At 34.0% G+C, this 19,130-nt stretch overlaps 2 protein-coding genes across 2 annotated transcripts; one reads left to right on the plus strand and one right to left on the minus strand.

Annotated features, from left to right (window-relative positions):
- The first annotated feature begins 2,432 nt into the window (after positions 1-2,432).
- LOC113115694 (collagen triple helix repeat-containing protein 1) lies at positions 2,433-12,571 on the plus strand. Its single transcript, XM_026283243.1, has 4 exons — positions 2,433-2,600; positions 8,311-8,529; positions 9,726-9,942; positions 11,012-12,571. Exons 1-4 carry the CDS (start codon positions 2,484-2,486, stop codon positions 11,158-11,160), a joined length of 702 nt encoding a protein of 233 aa, XP_026139028.1. The 5' UTR covers positions 2,433-2,483; the 3' UTR covers positions 11,161-12,571.
- A 373-nt stretch (positions 12,572-12,944) lies between these two features.
- LOC113115695 (mitochondrial folate transporter/carrier-like) lies at positions 12,945-18,942 on the minus strand. The gene is made up of 7 exons (XM_026283245.1): positions 18,567-18,942; positions 17,251-17,401; positions 16,839-16,924; positions 15,287-15,441; positions 14,928-15,041; positions 14,504-14,649; positions 12,945-13,549 (listed from the first exon to the last, which is right to left on the minus strand). Exons 1-7 carry the CDS (start codon positions 18,727-18,729, stop codon positions 13,423-13,425), a joined length of 942 nt encoding a protein of 313 aa, XP_026139030.1. The 5' UTR covers positions 18,730-18,942; the 3' UTR covers positions 12,945-13,422.
- Between the last annotated feature and the right edge of the window lie 188 nt (positions 18,943-19,130).

A 19,130-nucleotide genomic window follows, 5' to 3' on the forward strand; every position in this document is an offset into this window, starting at 1 on the left:
ATCTTAGTTGGCCAGTATATACAGAAGTCCAAAAATGGTAATTCTGTCATTATTTACTCAATCTCGTGTCATTTCAAGCATGTATGCTTACATTTTAGAGTGTAACACAAAATAATTTTCCAATTCTTTACAATGAATTGACAGTTTATAGTCTTTAAAAAGAACAGAAACACTATTGAGTGTAACAGTTTTGTTCCAGGAGTAAAAATCCCATTCATTTTCTCCATAGGGGAACTGACTTTTAACAGTAACTTGTAAACCATTAAAGACTGACCTACTGTGAGCTGTGAGGTTGTTAATCGATGGTATATGCTTCTGCTGAAGCCATTAACTCAATTACTGGTGAAAACGTCATTTCCCGTGATTGTGCAAAACATCTGCACTTCAGAGAAAAGCAGCAGGCAAATCACACCAAACGAAGCACAGTGACTGGTTTAATTGAGTCTGTCTGCCTAGACTTTTAAAAGTTGTATAAATATATTTGTCCCTATGGGAAAAATGAGTGGAAAAACTGCATGATTATCAGAGGACATCAGCCTATTTTGGGAGAACATTCACTGAAAACTGAAGCAATCAAAAAGTCATTACGAAACCAGTATCTGAGCATAAAATATGAACATTGAAGTGCTCATATTGTGATCTTTAGAGACACTCAGCATACCTTAAAATAATCTGAAATTATACAGGGGAAAAAAATTTGTTTAAATCTCACTCACCCACTAAAACTCTCAAACTACATTAGCATGGCATATTTAAATGTATTTATCATTTTCATTTATTTATTTTATTTATTTATTTTTTTGGTTGCACTATTGAATAATTTTAATTAAGTCGACTTGAAAAAGCTTAAACATCTTCAGACTGGTCTGACTCGGGTTGCTATGTCTCTTCTAACTGATCCGGCTTACAGTATTCATGTTAACAACATGCTAGTCACTTTGCTTATCGTGCTAACAACATGCTATAAACTTGTTAATGACATGCTAGTGACTTGCTTATCATGGTAATGACATGCTAGACACTTGGTAGTCATGCTGGCGACATGCTAGTCAGTGGTTAATCATGTTAACAACATGTTAATTACTTATCAAGATAACAACATGCTAGTAACTTACTAATCATGTTAGCAACATGCTAAAAACATGTAAACAACATGCTAGTTACTTGTTAACCATGCTAATGACATGCTAGTTATGCTAGCAACATGTAAGTCACTTTCTAATAATGCTAGCATGCCAGTCGCTAATAATGTTAGCAACATGCTAGAAACTTGTTAAAGACATGTTAATGACTTGCTAATCATTCTAATAACATGCTAGTCACTTGCTAGTCATGCTAGCAATATGCTGGTCACTTACTAATCATGCTAGCAATATGCTGGTCACTTACTAGTCATGCTAGCAAACATGCTAGTCACTTGTGAATCAGCTAGCAACACGCTAAGGAAATGCTAACAGCATGCTAATAACTTGTTAGTCATGTTAGCAACAAGCTAGAAAAATGGTAATGACATGTAAGAAACATGCTAATGACATGCTAATCATGCTAGCAACATGCTAGTTACTTGCATGCTACTCATGCTGAAAAAAGCGAAATGCTAGCAAATTGCAAATCATGCTAACCACATGCTAGTCACTTGCTAACAATGTATGTTGCTTGTTTACTATTTCTTATCTATTTATCTGTCTATTTTTTTGATAGATTGCATTGCCTTCAAAACTGTAAAACTACTTCAAATAAGTTAAAACTGAAAACTCTCAAACCTGAAGCTTTTAAAATGAATTCAAAATGTATGTTTGCCTACAAACTTTACTATCTAGTTTAATTTTCTTTTTCTTTTTTCTTCTTTTCCACCCCAGTATATTGGTTTAGATTTTAATAAAACAGTGCACAGTACTGCTTTTATGGTACTTTTATAGTGATTTCTCCTTTGCTGCATGGGCAGGAGCACCATGAACTCAGCAAAGTACTTCCTGTTATTTTCTATGGATGAAAAAAAATCCAGACTTGGACAGTCATCCGGGAGAGTAAACAATGGCAGAATTGTTAGCTGTTGGTGAACTATCACTTTAAATGCAACATTTTCAGCTGGGACAAAAATAGTTTTGCCGAGCACTCTGTGGCACATAAAAAGACTGTTACAACATAATTGGATAAGGAGAAAAGACCAAAAAAAATAAAAAATATCTCAGGGTGAAAGGTCATCTCACCTGTGAGGAACATCAGTAGATTCTGAAAAACCACTGATAAGACCATCAGAAATATTGACTCTTGTTTTATGTCATATCATGAACCATTTTAATCCGATTCTACATGTGGAGGGAAGTTTCACCAGCAGTCTGGGAATAATTGGTCCCTGGAGAGATCACATCAGCCCCGCCTCTCTCTCTCTCTCTCTCTCTCTCTCTCTCTCTCTCTCTCTGTCCTGTCTAGAGCTCAACAGATGTAAGCAGCCCTGTCTTCTCTAACCTCTCAGCTCAAATATGGGACACTTCAAGACACGAGTATTGATCATCTCCTGCTTATTGTTTACGTGTTATGAAGCAGAAAAATTAAAAACCAGAGGTCTGCGCCAGAAGGATGTTGACTACATAGAGAAAGTAAGACTTAAAGTATTAATTGTTTTATTTTTGCCACTCTTACAAAACATGATTTTCAAAGGGCAATATAACTTACATATTTTTGTGTATTTATGTACTGTATTTATACCCAAAGGAAAGTTTATTTGCTCTGTAAACTAAATTATGTTTCACTTAATTGTTAAAATGTTTCTCGTAAAACTCCATTCATTGTTTACTTTGAAGAGTATAGAGCTAAAAATGAATGGGCATAGTGCCTCAGATTATCCTTGTGTGTGTGTGTGTGTGTGTGTGTGTGTGTGTGTTTTGAACATCTACAGGAGAAATGTGAGATTTTTGGGGGCTTTTATTTAAAGAGAAACCTCTTTGTTTCTCCAAAACAGTTATTAAAAAGGTCTCATCTGCTCTTTGCTTTTTCATATAGGAAGCTTGGTCCTCTGCAGAAGTTCTAGAAACTTGTGGTTTTATTTTGAACTGTCTGAAAGAGGTCATCAAATCAGATACTTCAGTTTAAAGTGTGCAGTATGAGTGACTATAAAATAATTGGCTATGCTGGCCGATTCTGTCTCTTCAAGAAATCAATACTGTAACTGTGATTTCCTGCAGACAGTGCAAGTTTTTTTCTTATTGACTAAAGCCTTTGCCAATATTGAACAATGCCAGATTCATTTTTGCAGATGCAAAAAGAATATGAGTCACAGGGACCAGTTAACCAAGCGGTAACAATGGATTGATTGCTAAAAAGGATGTGACAAAGCTGTTTAGACTCTGTTCAGAGCCCACTAAGAGTAAATAGTTTGCAGGAAACTAACCAGGATTGTGTTTCTATATTGGGAATAAAACTCTTTTATTAAAAGAGACTAAGACTAAGTAACTCTTTCTGAAATATGCACACTGTAGTGTGCTATTTTTCTGTATGCACAGAATACCTGGATGATACCAACAGTGTATGCTTTGCAGCATAGAATAATTATATACACTAAAAGTGTTTGACTTAATACAGTTCACCCAAAATTTAAAAATCTGCCGAAAACATACTCACCCTCTGGCCATCCAAGAAGCAGATGAGTTTGTTTCTTCATTGTAATGGATTTAGAGAACTTTAGCACTGCATCACTTGCTTGTCAATAGATCCTCTGCAGTGAATGGGTGCCGTCAGAATGAGAGTCCAAACATCTGATAAAAACATCACAATAATCCACAAGTTATCCACACCACTCCACTCCATTAATTAATGTCTTAAGAAAAAAATTATCAAGGCATTTTTAAATTTAAACTGACGCAAAACGATTACTTGTGGATTATTGTGATGTTTTTATCAGCTGTTTGGACTCTCATTCTGACGGCACCCATTCACTGCAGAGGATACATTGGTGAGCAAGTGATTTAATGCTACATTTCTCCAAAACTATTATTAAGAAGAAACAAACTCATCTACATCTTGGATGGCCTCAGGGTGAAAATAACATTTTTGGGTGATATATTCCTTAACTTAACTTTAGCTGTCATTTTATAGTTTTGACTTTTTTTTTTATTGCAAAATAAACTTAAAAGATCACCAAAATATTACACGTTTTTTTTTTTTTAAGTATTTTTACAGTATGCAGTATGCTAGTATTCAAGTTCGAACGTCGTCTCTGTCTCTCGTCATCAAAGTCAATTGAATATACAGCTGCTGGCTGTTAAAAATTCCTCGCCTCATTTCATTCCTTGATTGCTTTGAAATCTCCCAAGGTCCAATTCAAGACAAATTTGATATTCATCTTTTGCATAATTTTATTCAACAATCTTGCCATTGCAACCATCTGCATTTTTATTAGTAATCCAAAGGTAACTTTGAATAGCCCAGACATAACCAACAATTTATGCGTGTCTGATATTCCAGTTTTCAAGCTACAGCAAGCCATAACAACTTAAAGTTATTCATTCTACGATGTGTAGAATCATGCTGCACTTTTAAGACTGTGTACAGATGTGATTGATCTTTATAAGGCCTGAAACATATTCAAGAATGTGAATGCCTAAACCTCTATAGATTCAAATGCTTAATTTCACTTTTTTTTGGTATGCCCAATCTGTCCAACCACAATTTGTAATGATGCAAGTATTGCATTCTCAGGGGTATGGCAGCCATTAGCACAATGGTGTGTGACTCTAGTGCCCCCTCGAGTACTGAAGTTCGTTAACGCCTCAATAATGCAAGGCCATATTCACAAGTCATTGCTTTTATTTTATTTTCAATTAGTTTTTTACTGCAAGTTCTTGGTCTCTTTGTGAATGATTTGTCAATGTACATTATTTCAATAGACTTTATTTTATTTTCTTCGCAATAATTTATCAAAATGTTACTGCTTGCTCTACCTCTAATATATATATATATATATATATATATATATATATATATTATGCCTCTTAATTGTTAAGCTTTTTCCATAGTGATACCACTTTATGATTTAAGCTTTCCTCCAACAGCATTTCATGTTGACTTTAACAATGATCAACAAGTGTGCAAAAAGCATTAATGTCTGTTTGTACAGTGTTTGTACAGTTTGTTTCTGTGTTATTTAGCTATTATTTATATACAGTACTATTACTGCATTTATTAATTTTCTTAATTAGCTTTTATTTATATATTTTAGTTTATATTTTAGGTATATTATTAGTAATTTTCTTATGTAACTTTATAGTCATTTTTTTTATTATTATTATTATATTTCAATATAGTTGTACCTATCAATTCAGTTTTTTTTTTTTTTTTTTTTTTTGATTAACAATAACAGCATGGCTTAGTTCACCCAAAAATGAAAATGTGCTTCACCCTCCGGCCAGCCAAGATGTAAATGCTTTTCATTTATACATTTTTTGTTGTTGTTGTTCATCAGAAAATATTTGGATAAATTTACCTTGCTCACCAAATGGAACCTCTGCAGTGAATGGGTGCCGTCAGAATGAGAATCCGTTTTAAATTAAAGCGTCTTGATGGATTTGTTTCTTACGAACACACAGCTTTTTACTTCACCAGATGTTAATTGACTGAAGAGTCAAGTGAATTACTTGTGTATCATTGTGATGTTTTTATCAGCTATTAGGATGCTCATTCTGACGGCACCCATTCACTACAAAGGATCCATTGGTGAGCAAGTGATAACCTACAATGCTAACTTTCTACAAATTTGTTTTAATTAATAAATAAACTTATCTATTATAATAAAGTTTTGAGAAATTCAAATCAAAGTTAATTAACTTTGCTTTCTAAATGACTTTAGTACAACTTTGTCCCACCAACATGGCCTAGCATAAACAACAAGGCACTAGCTTTATTTCTGGAAAGGTTCAGGCTACGACAAATTAGTTAAGATGTTTTATCACAAACTGTAGTAAATTAAATGAAATAAATCAAGGGCCCTATTAATCATGGACTGTGAAAAATGTCTTAGCTACTGGATAAGAGTTACTCCATCACCAAAAAAAAAAAGTTTTATTGTAAATGGTTGTATCAGGTAAACATTCCAGTCGATTCATCATTGTAATGGAAAACAGGCTCTGTAATCCTTCTGAATTTGCTCGTGGTGGGTAGATTATATGGAGGGCGAGTTTCTCATTCAGACCAGTCGGGGAAGCATCACTAATGAACCTGGCAAGACGAGCCACTGAAGAACACGAGGCTGTGTGCATCGCATCGCAGGGCATTGTTTGCAGGACACTCAGGTGTGTTCTGTCAATAAAAAGCAGCGGAGCCAAACGCACTGAAGGCTTGAGCTCGGCCACGGCACTGCAAGCTTATAAATATGAATGCATTTCACTTCCTGGCTTGCCCACGGCCTGTATCGGGAAGATTTATCACCTATTCAAGGGCCCTTATTTCCACAGCTCTGTGCTCGCAGGCATGCTGATTAGAAGCTGCATTACTCTTGCAGAAGAGACTCAGGTGCTAAAGCCAGGCCTCCTGCGCTCAGAGCCGTGTATTGTTCGCGCAGACGAGGTTGGGTAACTGCGATGACATCGCTTCATATTCGATCCGGGCGCTCGGAAGCCGCTTTCATATTGAGATGTAAATGTTTGGTGTGTCGCTGCTTCGCTAATGCGCGCGCATTTGCACAAAACTCTAAATAGCCTATTATGCATGCGCCTGATCGGAGAGCCGCTGGTTGTTCCACCTGGCATTTTGGCGAAGTTTCTCATCCATCATTGTCGTTGGCATAAAGTCTACACCTCCTCAGTGAATGTTCATTAGAATGCAATTTTGCTCACACAGGCTGGGCAGCGTTAATACTTTGTTTTCACCAGTTCTGGTTGAAGATCAAATGCATGCATAACATAATGTCATATTTTGTGCATTTATTAAGGCTAATTTTAAGCTGTTAGTGGCATCTAGCCTCGCCTACATCGTGTTTTAGTAGCCTATTATATACTATTGTGATATTTTAAATAAGCTTTTATTTTCATGTTGAATTTTAATTGTAATTTTATTAATGCTGTGTGCTTTTGAACTGTTTTCATTTTCTATTATATTTCTATTATATTTCTAATTTACTTTTTTACTTTACTAATTTTTAGGACTCCAACTTAGACTTATTTTCATCAGTTAGATGCCAGTGCAAAAGTTTAATGTTTTTATTTCAGCTTTCTTTCAATTGTACTAGTTTTTAAAAAGCAAAATAAATAAAACAATAAATATAAACATAACATAGCATGGTTTGTTGCGGGGTGCTATTACTTCTCTAAATGATCAGACTTGCAGTTTTGTCTCGGGTTGTTTATTTAGCTAAGCCTACTTTTTGCTAAACTAAACTTGTAGTTCAGTTCTCTTGGTTCTTTTGCTCCAGACCACAAAAAGAAGAAGAAAATTTAAGGCAAAATGTAGTCCTAGTGTGCTTAGCGTTTACATTTGTAATTTTTAGCGCTGAAACTAAATAGACTTTACAAAGTTCAGTTTAATCAAACCAAACCTGGCGAGTGTAAACATACCCTAAAAACAAAGATTTTCGAAACTTTGAATCAATTGAACTAATTTCTTCGTGAGATGATCACTTTTCGAATCGTGAAGTGCTACTCGCTAGTGACACCTTCTGGTCAAAATTGTGTGAATTGAGCACAAACTAAGCTTGAACATCCATATAAATTGTGAATGTTTTATTGAAAGTATAATTAAATGCAATTAACAAATCTAAATACTATTTGTTTTTTTTTTGTTTTTTATTTGTAGGGCATTTTTCTTGGTTAATCAGGTTAGCAAGAGACTAAGTATAGGCAAATTTTTCCTTTTATTATACAAATTTGTCATTACTCATAACTATAAAGTTGATTCGCGATCAGGCAAAAACCACATAGTTCATGGGTTTGTAGAGATCTGCCCCTAGCAAACCTTTCTGATCGAATCTTCATTTACTGAAATCATGTAACTTCAGCAGTTCGATGCACGCTCCAAAACACAGCTTCGAAACAAACAATTCAAAGTTTCATGAAGCAGTTTTACAAAAACTTTTTTTTTTTAACTTAAATGTTAAGTATTGATAGTTTTAAAGGGCACCTATGTGATTTCTTTCCCAGCTATTTAACTTCCCAGACATAACGGACTGTGTTATTGTAACTTAGCATGGTATAGCATGGTATTTTCATCAGTAACCAGAGAGAGCTCATTCCAGATGCATTATGCTAGGCACTTCAAGCTACAAAATATGCTGTTTAATATCAAGCCAAAAAGCTCCTGTTGAATCCTGTATGTTTCCAGTATTCCAGCTGCCTCCAGGGTCCAGCAGGCACCCCGGGAAGGGAGGGAAATCCAGGAGTGAATGGAATTCCAGGTACTCCTGGTATACCGGGCCGGGATGGTGCAAAAGGAGAGAAGGGTGAGTGTGTGACAGAGAGGTTTGAAGAGCCATGGAAACCCAACTACAAGCAGTGTGCCTGGAACGCTCTCAACTACGGCATTGACCTGGGCAAAATTACAGTAAGAGGTCACAATGATGATTAATAATTCATATAAAGCATTTGTGTCAAAAAGACCAGTGCAATATTAATCTAGTTTTATTTATATATATATTTTTTTTCTTTTAGTTTTAGCAATTTTGTTGGTGCTTTTGTAATTTTTATTATAATTTTTTTATTGCTATAATTATTATTATTATTATTTTAAGATCTAGTTTTTGTGTAATTTAGGTTTTAGAGTAATTTTATTGCTATACTTAAACATATTTTGTTGAACTGACAAAGCAATATATCTGGATTTTAAAGTTTAGGAAGATTTATTTCAATTGTAGATAAAGACTTTTAGTTTTAATCAACAATAAAAACACTGGTACACTGTAAAAAATATTATAAAAAGTTGAAACAAAACAAAGATTATTGGAGTATGTTTTACATTTATGTCTTTAAAAATGTCATGTTCATTCAATGTGTAATTTGCTGTGTCTTCATAATTATTTGTGAAATGTACTAGCAGGGTTTTTTTTTTTTTTTACAATGGTACTTTTGTTCATTGTCTTTAATTGCTGACCTACTTAAAAAGGGTAAATAATGGTTGTTATGTGAGCACTGACGATAGCAATGTGCTGCTGAAACATTTACTCTGGTTTGTCTGTTTTAATTCACATGCACTTTGCACTATGCAATCTATAAAATAAAAAATGTTTTTGTAGACTTTTCAGTCTTGAGTAGATCAGTGTGCAGTTAGTCACCCTCTTGCTCACTTCTTTCATAATTTTTTTTTAGTATTTGCATGTTTTTTTTTCTATTGATCAAATTAAAATGGTTAAAAATTTGAATTTTCATTATTGATTTACCAAAATTTTAATTAGTAAATAAATGTAATTATTTAGTATTATTATTAATAATAATAAATAAAGAAATAATGTCAAATCTAAACTTTTTCTGAACTCTAGACTATTTTCTTTGCCAAAATTGTAAGTGCATTTTCTATTAAATGGTTTTAGTAATTATTATAATGTATGGGAAAGTCATAAAAAGTGTGGAACCCATTTCGTAATCATTTAGTACAAGGTAAAAAAAAAAAATATATACTATACTTATACAGTCACCATATTCCCATACTTCCACAGTTTTTTTTGGTTTATTTGCTTCCTTCAAGCAGGTGTGTAGTAAAGCAGACGTCAGACTCATCAGCTCTTCCTGTGTTCCTGTCCTCAGGAGTGTACGTTCACTAAGAAGCATGCAGACAGTGCTCTCCGTGTGCTGTTCAGCGGCTCACTCAGGCTGAAGTGTAAGACAGCTTGTTGCCAGCGCTGGTACTTCACTTTTAATGGGGCAGAATGTGCTTCTCCGCTGTCTATAGAGTCCATCATTTACCTGGACCAGGGAAGTCCAGAATTCAACTCCACCATCAACATACACAGAACCACGTCAGGTAAGAGCCAAGAAACCGCTTGCTTGGACACTGACTTCTGAACTGTAAATCTGAGGTGTGAGATTTGCCAAAAACAATTTCTTACAATTTGCCACAGCTCAGGTATGTCAGTGCTGAAAATCCAGTTTGAAATGGAGATTTTTAAAATACGTGTTTGCAAGATTTGTAACATTCTATAAGAAAAAAAAATTGTTTTAGTTGGAAAAGGAGAGATTTACTTGCAGAGTTATGCCAAAAGAATGATTGTCTTTTTGACATAATTTTGAGTAATGCATAATTTGGAAATACATATTTTTTTAATTATTTGTTTGTTTCTTTGTTTAATAACTAAGTAGTTGTTGACAATATCTATCTATCTATCTATCTATTATACAGTATTGTATTATATAAATATTATTTATATTCATTTTTAAACAACTTATTGTAAATCAATAAAAATTCTTAAAGATTCAGTATAACAATGTTGTAATATTATATTAATAATTCAATCATTATAAATAATAAAAAAATATTATTTCAGCATAGTCTCTCTCTCTCTCTCTATATATATATATATAAATTAAATGTATAAGAATAAGCATTTGCTAATTTTTACAGAATTGACACTGGATATTTGGAGTTTAGGTTTATTTTGTGATGATGACTGTCTGTCTGTCCATTATGTCTTTCATATGTTAATGAGGAGTACACGAGACAGGCTAGTGTAGAATGAGCCATGCTGTCTTTCCCTCAGTACTGACCTGTAATATAAAGTCCAACCCCTTGGTCCATTAACAGTGATGCATGATAAATAAAACACTCAATGAAAGCCTTTTATGGCTCTTGTGCTACAGGGCAAGTCTTCGAAAAGCTCTCCGCTCTAAACACTGCAAATTGTTCGGTGTGGATTAATTACAGCAGATAAGGGTGTCTCTGAATTTCTCATTCCCCCTCAGGGTTCAATAAAGCATGTCTGTTTATCTCTGCTTTTGGAATGGTTTTTTACCTGAAGCCTTGAGATGGTCATCTGAGAACCAGAGCAGAGTTATCAGATGGACAGACTGACTGACACGCCGTCTGTTTGATTCAGTTGAAGGTTTATGTGAAGGATTGCGGAAAGGCCTGGTGGATGTTGCGATCTGGGTGGGAACCTGCGGAGACTATCCACACGGAGACGCTTCCACCGGCTGGAATTCTGTTTCCCGCGTGATCATAGAAGAGCTTCCTCTGAGCAGCTGAGTCCAGAAACGTCCAAGCACTTACTGTCCTATGACATTCTGAATTGCTTACTACACTCTTCTAAAGGTTCTTTATTGGCTTTGATGGTTCCATGGAACCTTTTAATTCCACAAAATGTTCTTTAAAGTTCCAAAAAGGTGGTTTTTCACAGTGATGCCATAGAACCATGATCTTTGGTTCCTTAGTTCTCAAAATAATCTTTTTTTCTTAGTGTGCTGAACATTTGAATCATCTAAACCAGGAGTCTTCAAACAGTCTGGTTCATAATGTCAATGGCAGCACCATTTTACAGTTACAGTTTCACTGTTTCCGCAGTATAAAGTGAGCAAAACAACAGATCTGTGCACAACACCACGCTCAGGTCATTACTGTATATCTTTATTTAGAACCATTCAAACCCTTTTCAGAGACATAAATCACTATAAGAGCTACAGATGATGAGGTTATTTTTACTTTATTGGTATCAATAGTTTCACAAAGAATCTTTACCATCCATGGATCCTTTTCATTTCACAAAAGGTTCTTTAGATTATTAAAACGTTCTTCACACTCAGAAAAAAACATGGTTCTTTTAAGAACTGTTCACTCTTTGGGAAGTTTTTGGGAAAAAGAAAAGACTTTTGGAATCTCTACTTCCTTCAACCCTTGATTTATTTCTAAGAAGTACTTCTGCAGCATTTGTTTGCAGATGTCACTTGGTTTGATATTTTGTGACGTTATATTTAAGTTGAACAGCTCTCTCTTGAGTTCTGCCTCTACAAGCAAGGGCTGAAACAATCACATAACCTTGGATAGTAGTGACAGACTCTTAAAACAAACTACAGCAAAAGAAAGTTTGTAAGTAATTATGTTTAACAATTCGAGTCTGGACAGCTTCTGTAAAAACTCTGAATACATTTTATTGGCTAACTTTAAATGTCAATAAAGTTTTTTAAAGAACTCCTAACTTGGGTTCATGTTCTTCAAAGAGCGTCGAGTATTAACCTATGAGCGTAACCAATTTTAAGGCCATGAATTTGAGCTCATTAACACAAATGTCAGCAATGAGCCTGAAATGTCAGATTCAGGAAATCTGTGTGTGCTTGTGATTGGAGGAAAAAAGCCTGAGGTTTGAACAGGACACAGCAGCAATCAACATGGATCTAAACATGAAGTAGACTTATACACATAAAACAGTTTTACCATTGATTTCCCCTGATGACTTACGATTAAGGCTGGGCAATATATAGCTAAAAACAAAAACAAATGGTGTCACAATTTTTCTAACAATATTTGAAATACAGATCTCAAAATGTATACGTTTGGTCTGAAACGGCAGAAAAGACATTTCTAATGTTACAGTAGATTCCTATTTCAAGAAATGCTGTTACTTTGATCTTTCTATTAATCAAAGAATCCTGAAAAAAAAAAACACAGATAGTTTTAACATTGATAGTTAATGCAAATCAACGTTATTACAATGTTTTCTGAAGGATCATGTGAAACTGAAGACTGGAGTAATGATGCCGAAAATTCAGCTTTGCACCACAGGAATAAATTACATTTTTAAATATATTCAAATAATAAACAGTCATTTTAAATTGTAATAATATTCCCCCAAAATTATGATTTTTAATCAAATAAAGTAGCCTCTTATGGCTAGCATAATTTTTTTTTTAAAACAATTTCAATTTTAAATTAAAAAAATTATTTTCAAAATTAATACCAACTAAAACGTTGCCACACGTATGGATAAAAAAAAATTTGTGTACTGAATCGTGAAGTTAAAAAGCACATTAAAATGGTTTCAATATTCACAATGTTGCTTTATTTTATATTACCAGTGAATTAACAAATATGGATATTTCATATACTGCCCAGCCCTAGTTACATAATTTATCTTAAGATCTTGATTAAAGGTTAAAACCTTGTTTGTATGTATGATTTTTAATTAGACAAACAGAAATTAACAGCCTGCATGTGAACATAATTAACAGCCACTTAAAAATGGTCACATAATGTATATCCCTCATGTCCATATTCACCATAATGTCACCAGTGTTCAAGAAAAAAAAAAGTATCAGACATGATTCTGTTAGACTCTTTGAACTCTGTAACATTATGCATTTCAGTTCTCCAGAGAAGACCAGGATGTATTATTTCTCTCTATTCACATCCCGGACTCCTCCACTGGCGTTAAACACTGTCGCTGATGGGACGTCCCATCCCAGGCTGCTCTGCTCCCTGCAGGACGGCTCCACTGCACTCACTCCTGTTCTCAGTTCACTTGTCCTGGTCCAGGAGGAAGCTGGAAACATTCTCATAGACCACGAAGGTAATGCAGCAGGCCGGAGTGACTCGGATCAGATTGGGCACCATGCCTTTGTAAAATCCCAAGAGACCCTCGTTTCTGATCAAACACCAGGAGATAGACAAAAGATCACAGCACCTTTTACCATCTGCATAAACTGCTTAGACTAGCCTTAAAATTGACCACCACTGGTTATAACTTTTTAAAGCCAGATGCATAAAAAGGTAAAGTGATTAAAGGTAAAGCAAGACTGATTACCACTTGGCTAACTGTAAGTGGTCAAACTAGTTCTTGACATAGTGGCTATGTTTATGCAGCTCAACTCAGAAAATTGATGCTAAAATTATGTAAAACATGTATCAGTTTGCAACTAAGTATGCTCATATCAACCTGTTATGGGTTCTCTAGCTGTTTTTAAGATTTTCTAAAGAATGTTATGATTTTAGATCATTTTCTAGTAACAAGTATTAGGTTTATTAAGATTTTTACTAATAAAGAAATTAAACAAAAGTGACAGTAAATACTATTATATTACAAAAATAATATTGCAAAATATTACAAAAAGTTTGTATGTGATTGAAAGTGAAAGTGAAAGTGACATTCAGCCAAGTATGGTGACCCATACTCAGAATTCGTGCTCTGCATTTAACCCATCCGAAATGCACACACACAGAGCAGAGTAATAATGATGAAAAATTCTGCATTGCATCACAGAAATAAATTACATTTAATTATCAAAAACATATTAAAATCTAAAAATATATTCAAATAGAAAACAATTATTTTAAATTGTAATAATATTACAATTTTTACTGTGTTTTTAAATTGAAATTAATGCAGCATTGGTGAGCATAAGAGACTTCTTTGGAAACACTAAAAAGCTTTTGAACCATAGTGCATTATAAATAGTTTAATGCAGTTCAAATTAAGTCTATAGGGTATTCAGGAGGGTTTGATAGCATAAAAGTCAAGTTTGTCTTTGTTTTTGTTATTTAGATTTGGTTTGCTAATGTGCTTGTTTTTGATTAGCAAGTATGTAAATCTCATGCTTACCTAAACGTTCTGCGGATGACATCTACCACTCCATCATACGTGTTGTGCTGATCTTGCAGACGGGCTCGGACCACCTGATACGGGTATGTCGTAGCCACTGCGAATATTTTGGACAAAGCTGCCATGGTAATGTATTCTAATGCATTCTAGAAAGCAAATAGAGCACAAAATGCACCGTGAGTTTCAACAAACTGCATTAATGAACCGACAAAAGTGGCTGTTTAGCATAATACCACTGTGTAAAGTGATGCCGAAATCTATTTGGACACCTAAAATTAAACATGCAAGGTCAAGTGACGACAAGATTGCTGTTTTGAAATGTTTATTGTAGCGTAATGTAATGTTTCCCATTTTAATGCAGGAAGCAAAACATTCAGTTCCTTTTATAAACCATGCGTCTAAAGTGTGTCTTGCTCATACTAACCAGTTTAGCATCTGATTGCATCTTTCTGTATTTGTTATAATCTCTCTTCAGCTCTTCATATGCCATGAACTGCAGTGCACCATGGGAGGTTCCAAACAATCCCGGGACAAACCCCTAGGGATCATAACACTTAACTCAGCTAGATGAAACAAATAAAAAAACAAACAAACAAACAAACCCCACAGCATGCAACTGACACACAATCACAAATATTCCCATGGACACTCCATATTTCCTTATACAAGTGCTCCTCCTAGTGGCACAAAGGGAGTTTCATCAAATAGTTCCTAGTAAAAGGAAACGATCCATCCAGCGACTGCACAAATCGACCTGTACACTGCCATAGAAACTTTTTTTACCCGATAGAGTCCTGCGATCCCTTCATGGTGGTAGATTTTGACAAGAGCATCCATCATCCCCTTGTACTGCTTCTTAGATGGATCTGCGCTGTACTGCAGAACCAGGCGAGTTTTGGTGACCCAGATCGGATTAGTCAGGCAAAGCGTCATCGCCCCTAAAAAACAGTGAAACTGAATATAAAGTAAATGAACGGCAGCTGTTGTAAAACCAAGATCCACATGAAAAGAGTCATTACTGGACCTTAATGGCTCACGCTGGGTCATTTCAAGTGAAGGATGTACCTCATTTAATTAGAGAAGCCCATGACACACACACACACACACACTCTTCAACATGAGCTCTTTGCTGGAAGTTTAGATTATACACAAAGCAATTTACATTGCGTTTAATGTCACAAAAAGCTTTTTATGATATTAATGGACAAATCGTGACTTAGCCGGTGGTCATTTAATCTAAAATGACTGCTGGTCTAGTGATAGATTGCTCTGCTAATGATTATACTGTACCCAGTCGGCTATAAAAAATAAGGGTTTGTTTAATTTTAGCAATCTTATGCGCATCTAATTTGGGCTCTTTGTGGTAGGTGTATATATACATATATATATTTAATATACACACATACGTACATGTATATAGATATATATATATATATACACACACACACACATACACACATTTTTACTAATTAACTACCACTAACAAATTCACACACACACACACACACACATATATATATATGTATATATAAAATGAGAAAAAATATATAATTTGGTAAAAGCATAAACAACAACAGAAATGTAGTTTACTTTTTATGGTAGTTATTTAAATCTGATAGCATTTTTATTTTAGGACAAATATTCAAGCCATGTTTAGATCACGGCCCCCCAGCAGAGCAGCACTGATCTACAGCGCTCGAGAGATGATGAGTTTCAGACTTAAAAACAAGCGATCAATACCTGGGCTATGCCTCATTCGTTATGCTCCAGTTTATCTGTCAGCACTGATTAGAAAGGCATGTGTTGAAATTCACTTTGTAAGCGTCTTTATCATTTTGACTGATGATGGGAGAAAATAAATGAGGAATACACAGGAAAACAAGAGGAGTACTCATCCTTTGTATTTTAAGTGAAAGTGAGATCTTGTATAAGTAAAAACACTCAAGAATTTTTTTTTTTTTAAAGTTGTTACAACTACATGCATTCATTTCATTTCATATGCTACCCATATTTCAACTCAATCTCACATATAATTGTTTTTATTTCCTTCCTTTTTATTTCATTTTGGGTTGAAGCCTATTTCAGACAAAATTTGGTATAAATATTTTATTAATGTTCTTTATTATTTTTATTACTTTTTTTTGTTTTTGTGAAAACGGGCAGAAGAAATGACTAAACTATTGTTTTCATGCTAAATAAAACCCTTACTATCATAAAATATCCCTCATTTTATATAAGCAAGATATAATGTATTTAAAATAATAATATTTCTTGGTTGTGATTTTGGGGTGAAAATTGAATATTATATATATATATAATCTGTGGTGATTCTGACCTGCTCCGGCTGCTGACAGCAGATGTTCAGTGGCACTTAGCTCTGTTTGTCTGCCTTCTTTGTTGTATGCTTTGATTGCATTGTAACTACGAATCAAAAAGAAGTTATATTAATTGAGAGATATTTATATCTAACATTATACTTATTTATCTGTGGTAAGCAGAATAAAAGACTCTGGACTGCTAAATAACTGAAAAGTTAAGCATGCATTATTTTCACAAATTCACAGCTCCTTACATAATAAAAAAATATGTAGCATACAGGATGCATTAAGTCAAGTCTCCCTTTATTTACATAGTGCTTTAAACTAAAAAGATTGTGCCAAAGCAACTGAACAACATTCATTAGGAAAACATTGTGCCAATAATGCAAAATGACAGTTAAACTGTGCTTATCACAGATTGATACATACAAGAAAAAGTATAGCCCCCATGATGCTCCAGCACCCCAGATATTTGGGGTGACACCTTGATATAGGCCCCGGAGACCCTCCTGCTGCCAGATGCTTTTCATGCAGTGCAGAATTCCACTGTACTTCGGTCTCACGTCCAAACCATCACTCACTGCAATACAGTAAAGAGTGAAACATGAGCCTGCCCTACTCACGCCACACATACAGTATCAGCAATGCATGCTTGTGTTAGAGCAAACTCTCTCATATACAGTATATAGAGTACAGAAAATCTGTAAAACTAATAAATTTATTATTAATCAATTTAATTGATTTACTTGAAATCATAAATTGAAACTGATTTGGTAATAGACTACTTATTTTATTTTTTATCAAGATATTTCTTAAAATATTTTTAAATAAAAATAATATTAAAATACAATACAATTACAATATTTATAAAAAATATAATCAAACAGTTTATTAAAGTAGTCATCAAGATCTTGACGTGTACATATATTTATTTTGGGACTAATCACATCATAACATTTTCGTGTAAAGTTTATTGATGAATTGATGAGATCATGACAGTTGACATATTAATATATTGCAATATATATTCAAATCATATAATTTGTAGTATTATTCATCCAGTCAATGATGTGGGTCAGTATTTTTTCTATGTAGTGTCCTAAATTTTTTTATAAAAATTAAAAGTTAATTATTAAACATTACTATAACTTTTAACTTAGAAATTCCCACCACATTATATGTATTTTTAATTAAATAAAAATAAAAAATAATTATAATAATTATATATCATTTTTTTATGTAAAATCATTTTCTATTTCTAAGTGTTATAAAATAATTTTCCATTTTTTTAATTGCTTGTTTTATTCTTGTTATTATTTTTCTTCATGATTATTTTACTTTCTTTTATGTAAAGCACTTTGAATTACTATTGTGTACGAAATGTGCTATATAAATAAACTTGCCTTGCCTATAAAAATGAATTAAACTAGACGTATATTTGTTGGCATATTTTCATATAATTATTTCGGGGCTAATCACACCATAATATTTTTTCAAACCGTTTATTAATAAATAAGATAATGACAGCAATCAAATCTTAACATATTTTCATCTGCATCTGTTTATGACATACAACGTCCTATTAATAACAATTACTAATGTTTTTCCTATATACAGTACCTAAATTGTTTTATCAAAATAAAAAAGTGAATAACTAAATAATATTATTAGCCAGATCTATTGACCTCAAATGATATAATCACCAAGTACGTTTAATGACATACTGGTTCTGGTTTTACACATACCTGCAAACCTAATTTTGACCAGGTCCAGAGGATGCAGCACTAGTGTGGACACCACTCCTCCACTGAGTCCTGCTATTAGATTCTCGATCTTCACATGACTGAAGAGTCTCTGCAGGCTGCTGGTGAGGGTCAGGGGGACAGGGGAGCCCTGGCTGGGGCTCATGACTGCTCCCTACTGCAGGTCAACACACTAAACCACCTACTTTAACATTGGCCCAGTCTAAACATTTAGACCGGTAAAGACCTTTCTGGGATTTGTTATTTCAGTAAGAATTAACTGTGTGCATGGCCTTACCAATTAATGTAAGACTATTCCCAGTGACAGACAGCAGTTATGATTCGCACACGGTGTTTTACGCAACAGATGCTGCGCATGCGTACCACTGCGATTTCAAAATAAGAGTCTTAAACGCCTACCATGACGAAATATATTAGCGGAAATTAGAAAATAATAAATAACCAGTTTAATTTAAAATCAAAAACAGACCCAGATTAAAAGAATTCGCAGTCGACAACAGTTTTTTCTTCATTTTCATTTTGTATATTATTATAAATATTATGTAA

Source organism: Carassius auratus, chromosome 16, assembly GCF_003368295.1.
Source record: "Carassius auratus strain Wakin chromosome 16, ASM336829v1, whole genome shotgun sequence".
Classification (NCBI taxonomy): Eukaryota; Metazoa; Chordata; class Actinopteri; order Cypriniformes; family Cyprinidae; genus Carassius; species Carassius auratus.